The 8,608-nt window shown below is 38.0% G+C and overlaps 1 protein-coding gene across 3 annotated transcripts in view; it reads left to right on the top strand.

Moving 5' to 3' along the window:
- Nucleotides 1–8,208, top strand: part of LOC146470827 (uncharacterized) — an 18,025-nt gene extending 9,817 nt beyond the window's left edge. For 2 of the 3 annotated variants that reach the window (XM_085121514.1, XM_085121513.1), the window contains exon 2: nucleotides 4,024–8,208. In XM_085121514.1, the coding sequence (XP_084977640.1) occupies nucleotides 4,024–6,248 (2,225 nt within the window). In that variant the 3' untranslated portion in view covers nucleotides 6,249–8,208. Of the gene's footprint in view, nucleotides 1–3,138; nucleotides 3,315–4,023 lie in introns of those variants that run through there. The other variant, XM_085121515.1, reaches the window with a different exon arrangement.
- The last annotated feature ends 400 nt before the right edge of the window (nucleotides 8,209–8,608 follow it).

The raw sequence follows: 8,608 nt of genomic DNA on the forward strand, positions 1-8,608 counted from the left end.
AAATTCATTTTTTATTAGATTGCCCAAGCTACTCTTCTTTAAGAGATATGTTCTTTACTAAAATAGAACCTAGCCTTCCATTTACACGACTATTAGTAAAAGAAACTTTACTATCGCATATAAAAAACTCAACTGACTATTTTATAAACACTCAATTAACTTCATTTGTTTCCTCGTGCTTCGAATTGAGAGATAGTGCACGTGCAGAGTTGTTGTTTTGGTCAAGCGACATGTTTTTAATTTCTTAATATAATTTATGTACCTATTTAATTATATATCTTTCTTTGTTTTCTTTTAATTTTATGTATACATTTTTATCTTAATCTTTGAGGTCCGTTTCGAAAATCACATTTTGTGAAAAAGTTTCCTCAATGTAAAGATTATTATTATTATTATTATTATTATTATTATTTTGGTCATTAACCCTATTGCCTTTTTGACGTTTTCGTCACCGTGGCCGTCGTCGTTGCTAAAGCTCCCTTATGACTATACGAGGAGGCCCTGCTCAAAAGGGGTACCTTGTATAGGCTGGAGGTATATAAAAGAGTCGGGATTTCATGAACTGAAGTATAGAAAAGGATCCTACCCCGACACATGAAGAACTCTTAGGACGCCCCAATACGCCTATGCGCCCACATTATACAACGGACGTTTACAAGGTATTGCGGTACTTATGTACAAAGACAAGATCGATCTCCGCACCTGTTTCCGTTTCCGATCTCTTTGTCCGTAAAGACCCCACACACTCGTTTCGGAACATTTATTTTGTATTACCACGTTTTAACAATGCACGCTTAGCAAACATTCTATTCGGATATCTTGGACCACTCAATGGTCAAAACATGGTAGAGATTCGCCTAATTTAGCGGTTTTTTAGAACAAAATAAAAAAGTTGAATCTCTCTGATTTTCTTTCTAATAACAGCAATTGCTGTAACCTGTGCAGCCAATAGTGAAGAAATGTTCAAAACTGCTTTACCCGAACAGGACTCATCAAACCATAAAATAGATGGTGGTCTCTGCCTGCGCCCCCTTCCTCAACTTCAAAAGATGCTGTCTTTATTGCATAGCCATCCCTCTGTCCAGCAGTAAAAAATGACAATGAGATTCAAACCTCACTTTTCTTTTCTTGTTTTTCTTTTCTAGCAATTGCTGGATGCATGAACAGCTGATAAATAATTCTGTGTCAACTCAAATTTTAAAGCCAATAAAATGTTGTCGGTAATGTACATTAGAGATGGGTGGTGTCTTCGATAACCCCCCTACCCCAGACAAGGTGGGTCCTCTTTGAACAAACTTGTTATGACCAGTTTCCTTATTTGTAAGTTACCCTACATATGTTTCGCTTCTTCCAGTGCCATTTTATTGTAACATATTCATTTTTAAAGTATAAGAAGGTAACTAAGAATTGCAATTTATCTAGTACCCCCATGTTCATTCAGGGGCACCCAACGCAATCTGTTCGGAAGGTCCTCAATCCCCTACAATTTTCTGAAGGGAATTTTCACCTCGAATGTTCGTGATACGGGATATTTACGGCCTAATGTTTTCGAATTCATAAAAATGTCGTTTTGGACACCGAAAAAAGGTCAGCTAAGATTTTCGGAACGAAATAAGACCTAAGGTTTTCGGAAAATGGACAAAAATGCCCTAATAATTTCGAAAAGACTCAAGTTCCCCTAGAATGACCGAACAGATAAGAATATTATAGTGCGGCTTGAATTGAACGTACAGAGCTTTAAAAGCACTCCAGATAGCCTAAAATTGCGTTTCAGAGGATCTGAGAGAAAACTGTCGTTGGGTGCCCCTGTTCATTTACCGACGACAGTTTTTTTTTAAATTGTTTGAGGACTCTTTCACTGCATTGTTAAAACTCATTTTTTAAGTATCGTATAGGTTAATCAGAATTACTGATTTATTTAGTTTTCCAGTAAGTCAACATGGGCTAAATACATGACACTTAAATTAAGGTTCTATCTATTGGCATCTGGGTATTTAAAAGAACCCTTCAAGATATCTTGAACAGACCACCGATTTCCACTATCGGAGTATGGGTGTGTGAAAGGGATACCATGCATTTTCAGCAAGGAACTTTTGAATGCTATGTAAGGACGCACAAATAAACTGTTGTGAATACTCTTCGTTGCCGGATCTCTTGTAGCTTGCTAGATGCACGTGCCTTCACTTGGCGTGTAAATCAAACCAAACTGATTGTAGGACTGACACTATACTCGGACAAAGAGCAATTTTATTTGGGCCAACATTTCAACTTGTGCCACATTGACAAGTCTTGTTCACGCCAGAGTTGCGGTGAGAGAAAGTAACAACTCTAAAAATTTGACTTTGAGAGTAAACATAAATGGTTAATGGTTGACTATTGCACATGACATAGTGTTTATAACGGCTTATAAGATATATACACGAAGGTGAAAAAAAAAAGACTAACTAGAAATGACCCATGAATAACGTTCATTCAACGTTCAGGCCGTTGTCCGAAAACGTTTTACCTCTCTCTATGAGGTTAGCTTCCCCGTCAGTGATGTTGGGCTGTAATTCCAGAGGAATTAACTTAATGTATGTGTAATTTAGTGACCCAGCAAGTTGGCATGCATAGGACTGAACTGCTGTCGCGGTATTAGACTAATGATTCTCCACTCCTCAATAGAGTCTTACTGAACCGGCTGTCTTCACTTACCGTCGCTCCCCTAACCTTGGTGACCTCCTCGCTTGGGCAAAACTGATAAATCCACAACATGAAGACAACGGTAGCCATGCCCGAGGGGAAGCGGGGGGGGGGGGGGGGAAGGTGGAAAGTAAAATTTTTTGGGGTGGGTGTAAAGAGAGCTTCATTGAAATTGATTCCCGTATTTTTGAATCAAAACTTAAAATCAGTGCACGTAATAATGAATTCCTTAACTGCAAATTATCACTTGCCGTAATTTAAAACTTTTAATAATTCGGTATCCTCCTCACTTCTTTTAGTTGAACTGTCTTATGTGATTTATGTGCACCAAAACACTCTTTTGAAAGCGTTAGGTCGCGTGTTATTGGCATGGTAACCGCTTTCAAGGCTCACTGACATCGTGTTCGGCTCCAAGCCCCTATTCAAAAGCTCGGTTACTTCGGTCACCTGGGACCACCAGCTTGAAGTGAATGAAGCATGCGCTGGGCATGGGGGATGTACGAATTTTTTGGCAAAGATGATGACCTACAAATTAAGAGTTATTTTGCTTGTATTTGGGTTGTTGGTGGCTGTAACCGGTCTTCTGTTGGGTTATTTTGATTACTTGTCTGAAACGCTAAACTCTCATTTCGGTAAGTTATGTTTAGACTTTATTTTCAGTGAGCAGATGTAGTCGAATTGTCCGCGAACATTTTCCTTGTACGAACTTCGCTCACACATCATTAACTTATATTTATCCCGTCTGGTTTAAACTTTGCACAACTCGGAAATCGATACATTTAAAGTTGTTTCTTTAGTCAGAGAAAATTGAAATTTAGACGATTAATCTCGAGTGAAGTGATTCCTAGGTGTTATTTTGCTCGTGAAAGAATTTAAAACTTTATGTGTTAAGCTTAAATATTCCGTTTGTTTTGATTGCAATTCAGCCAGAGAATACAGGGTCACTTTTGAAGAAACATTACTGAAGCTACTCGGCGGCTTGTATTAGTAAAGAAAGAAGATTTTGCGTAATCCGTAGTCAGAATATAAAATCCTATTGTCTTGGGTGCAAGCTTATAATTATAAGTTAGCGGCCCTAATTGTATTGACATTTGAAAAGTGACAAACGTAAAGAACTCATTTACATAACCTTTGAAGTGTGACAAGCCCAAAGAACTCATTTACAACAGATTATTTGAATCTCATCCCATTCTTGACACCATGCATTAGCCCAAACTACAAGAATTGTAAGAACTGTCCAAAGCACTTCACACTTTAGCAGCTTATATCAATGTCTTGTTTGAACTGAAAGTGGTTGCCCACAACTTTACTTAACATATGTTTTTGTCGTATTTCCTGCAGGTATTGCTATTAAAGAACTTGTTGGAGGCAACAAACACAAGATCATAATCATTGGTGCAGGCCCCACAGCTCTAGGTGCTGCTTTTCGACTTTTTAAACTTAGTAAAGAGTCTTCAAGAACATTGATAACCATACTTGAACAAGGTGAAAAGCCTGGAGGACTGGCTATATCTGAGAGAGATGACAAAGGCTTTCTCTGGGACATGGGAGGCCATGTGGTATTTTCACATTACGATTATTTTGACTGGACGCTGGACACAGCGGTAAAGGACTGGAATCAGAGACAAAGGGCTGCTTATGCCTTCATGAAGGGATCTGATGGCAACCGAAGATTTATTCCATACCCAGTTCAAAATAATATTGAAGTGATGGACAAAGTGGACCAGCAAAAGTGTCTATCAGGACTTGAAGAAATTGCCCAACATCCAGTGACGGCAAGACCTGCAAACTTTGATGAATGGCTTCTACGTCATTTTGGTACTGGCCTATGTGAGGTGTTTATGAGAAAGTATAACAGAAAAGTTTGGACAGTAGATCCTACTGAAATGAACTCTGTCTGGGTGGGTGAGCGAGTTGCTGTTCCAGATATTGCCAAGATCAAACTTAAGATTGCTAAATATGACAATGGAACTGCTGCAGAAGACTCTGCGTGGGGACCTAATAATGTTTTTCGATTTCCAAAGTATAGTGGAACAGGTGGCATTTGGCAAGCAGTGGCTGATCTTCTTCCACCTAAGTGGTTTAAGTTTCACCATAAAGTTATAGGGATAGACATAGACACAAACTCTGTTATCGTGGAGACAGATCCACTGCTGAAAACAATACGGAAGTTTAAGTTTGACTCTCTGATATCAACAGTACCACTTGACATTTTTGTTAATATGATATCAGGTAGAGACGATTCTCTGCAAGAGATGAAAGAATTAACTTCACAACTTGTTTACTCGCACACTCATGTAATAGGTATTGGATTAACAGGTCAACCTCCTGAAACTCTCATTAAGAAGTCCTGGATGTACTTTCCTGATTCTGATTCTCCTTTCTATCGTATAACGGTTTTCTCCAGTTACTCAGATGATCATGTTCCAGAGCCTGGGAAACAATGGTCACTTATGTGTGAGGCAGCAGAACCAAAAAATAACGCAACCCCAGAAAAGTGGACAAAGGACCATTTAATTGACACTACTATTAAAGCACTAATCACTTACGGGTTCATTAGTACACCAGAAATGGTTGTTTCGAAATACTATCGCCGTTTAGACCATGGCTACCCAGTTCCTTCAATCAACAGAGAAATGATTCTTCAAAAAGTTCAACCTTGGTTGGAATCCAATTCCATTTTCTCGCGTGGTCGGTTTGGAGGCTGGCGGTATGAGGTTGCAAATCAAGACCACTCGTTTATGCAGGGTGTTGAAGTTACTGACAAAGTGGTAAAAGGTATCACGGAGGAAACCTACTTTGACGCAAATCTTGTCAATTCCAGGAGGAACAGTGGGCGATTTTTCCATGAGAAGTTGCTGGACTACGAATTTGTGATAGCTCATTATAATGAAAATCTTGATTGGCTTGCACCTATAGCCAGTCACTGCCATGTGTATCACAAGGGGACAGATCAGAAACCGCCGTCATTGCCATTGAATGCCTGGGATAGATTACCTAATATTGGACGAGAGAGTCAGACCTATCTCTACCACATCATAAACAACTATGACAACTTGCCTGAAGTAACTGTTTTTCTTCAAGGTGACGGTCAAGAACTGGCTGACAATTTATGCTTTCCAAATCCTATGGACTACATTTCCAACGTGAAGAAAAATGTTGTTTGTAAAGTTCAGCAACGTCTGGATGACTGGGGGAGAATTAATCACTATGGGAAGTGGCTTGATTGGTTAAATAGTGGTGTGATCCGTCGTGCTAATTTGACGTTGGGGGAATTTTTTGAGTACCTCTTTGGCTATCCGCACCCCAATGACTTCCCCTCCTGTCCGAGAGGATGCTTTGCAGCAACTCGCGACATGATTAAGAGTCATCCAATTGACTTTTATAAAAAAGCGATTTCATTTGTGGATGATCATGCTAATCCAGAGGAAGGACATTACTTTGAAAGACTTTGGCCAATAATATTTTTACCAGAGTCTTCTTCACAAAGTAATAATTTCTTAAGTGGAACTGTGCTTGTACTATCATTATTCTTTCATTCCTTCTTTAAATTTTGCATACTTTAAAATAAATTGTTGTTGTTTAGGGCTGTCATTAAGAGGTGGGGGCTGGGGATTTCCCCCGGTTACTAAGAACATGGCCCTCGGCTATTTTTGTTGGAAAATACAAGAAAAATAGAACCAAAAGAAATTCCTAGCTGTTTGATACCCCGCTTGAAATCTTGGTGACAGCCCTGGTTGTTGTTGTTGTTGTTACTTTAATTTCGGTACCTTTTCACCATGGACATAAAAGTTTAGCCATAAATTGTTAAAGTGATCCTCTGCTCCGAAAACAAATGGACAGTAAATTGTTGGAAATAGTGTCTAAATTCTAAATTTTAGTAAATGAGAAGGAGAAATAACATTCAAGTGTGCTTAAAATTAGATATGATTTTCGCTTTTAATTTCCCAGGCGCGGCCATCTTGTATTTCATGATGTCATTGCGTTGCCGCTATTGTTCTCTATTGTTTCACACAAAAGAACTTCTGTCTACTAACAATAGCGGCAACGCAATGACGTCATGAAATACAAGATTGCCGCGCCTGGGAAATTTAAGAGCGAAAACAGGCGACAATCATATCTAATTTTAAGCACCCTTGAATGTTATTTCTTCTTCTTAAACTAAAATTTAGAATATTTAGACACTGTTTCTGACAATTACCGTCTATTTGTTTTCAGAGCATTGAGACGTTCCCTTTAATGTTTTATATTTTTTTTCGTTTTGAATGTTCTATGCTAAAACTTTCACACAACTAAATCTAAGTGGCATACATTTATACAAAAGAGAAAAATATATTTTAAAAGAACTTACACTAGACAACAATAGTTAATTATTAATTGTTTATATAATAATTATTTATTGGGAGGTTTGAAAAGGTTTTCAGCTGTGTGCACATAACCCATCCACGTCATAGCGAAGGTACATGCGTCAGCTGAATGAATCAAATTTTGTATGAAATGTACATGTAGCGTGCATTCCACTGAAGAGGAAATGCAGTGTAAAATCACGCAAACCGGAAAGCTGCAGGAAACAGTTTTTATCTGGAAATTTCGCATATTGACCTATCTTGATTTTTTGCATTTACAGTCAACCCCCTTTATTGTGGACACCCTCGCAGGCCCGACTGCAAGTAAGTGTCCATAATAGCAAGAGTCCGTAATAGTGGGAATTTATTTCAGTCTGAATGAAAACGCCTGTAATTTATTTTTGCCAAGGATTTAGCTGCTGTCTGTATTATTGGAGTGTCCATAATAGTGAGGTGTCCGCAAGGTGAGAGTTCACTGTATGCAACATTCATTACGATGCTTCATACAGAAATGTTTGGGAGAAAGTCATCCAGTCAACATAAGAGTAGACAACTAGATAACGTTTTGTCATATTGTGAGAGGAATTTATTGTGAGAAATTAGGGGACTTTCCACCAAAGCAATACAAACTGTAGGCGGCCCACCAACATATACTTTAGTTTTTGAGATAATTATTTTGCAACAACTTAGGTTCCTTTTGTGGAGCTGAGCTATTACCATGGCAACAGCTATGATGTCAGAACTAGCCTTAAATTATATCCCAACAAGAGTATTTATAGTTGGGCCACATGATCAGATGTACAATTTTTTTTGTTGCCTTTCATCATTTGACCAACACTATGGCAATGAAAAACTCTTACAAGCCTCCTTAAAACTAAAGGCCCATTCACACCAACAAAGCATGTTTAATCAAACCAGGTTTAACAAAATTAAAATTGGCAACAGAAAGCTGAACCATTGGATTTGACATCTGATTTAAATCAACTTTAAGTTATGCTTTCATCTGTGCTAAATCTATAGCCGACAAAAATCCAAAAGTAGCTTTTATGAAGGAGAGAATTTTAAACTGTGTTTAACTAAACAGCTTTTAAATGTGTTTAAGCCTTGGTGTGAATGGGGCATTAACATACAGTATGAAAGAACAATGATAGAAATACCTAATAAAATTATCAGTTGACTATTGGTGCAATTTTCATTGTTTATAATTTAATTTTAAAAGGAAAATTAACGAAAAAAAACGTTACATGGCGTTTCGACGACCTCATGAGGTCGTCGAAACGTCGTGTAACGTTTTTTTCATTAATTTTCCTTTTAAATGTTTCTCAAAATCGATCTTTATAATTTAATTAACCCTTTAATTTCCAATGTCAAAATCCATATTCCCCTTACTGTTGGTAATCATTTCTATTATTCTCCTCACTTTGTTTGATCCATTTGGTAAAACTGTAAGGAGAGATAATTATATGTTGGTCATTGGCTGTTTTGAAAGGGTGGACCCTGTGTTTTGACTCCTTAACCCTTTAACCCCTAAGGCAAAACAACATTTCTCCAGATCCAAGACTACAACCTCAATGTCCATG

This window comes from Pavona decussata, unplaced genomic scaffold, assembly GCF_977016875.1.
Source record: "Pavona decussata unplaced genomic scaffold, jaPavDecu1.1 SCAFFOLD_110, whole genome shotgun sequence".
Taxonomy (NCBI): Eukaryota; Metazoa; Cnidaria; class Anthozoa; order Scleractinia; family Agariciidae; genus Pavona; species Pavona decussata.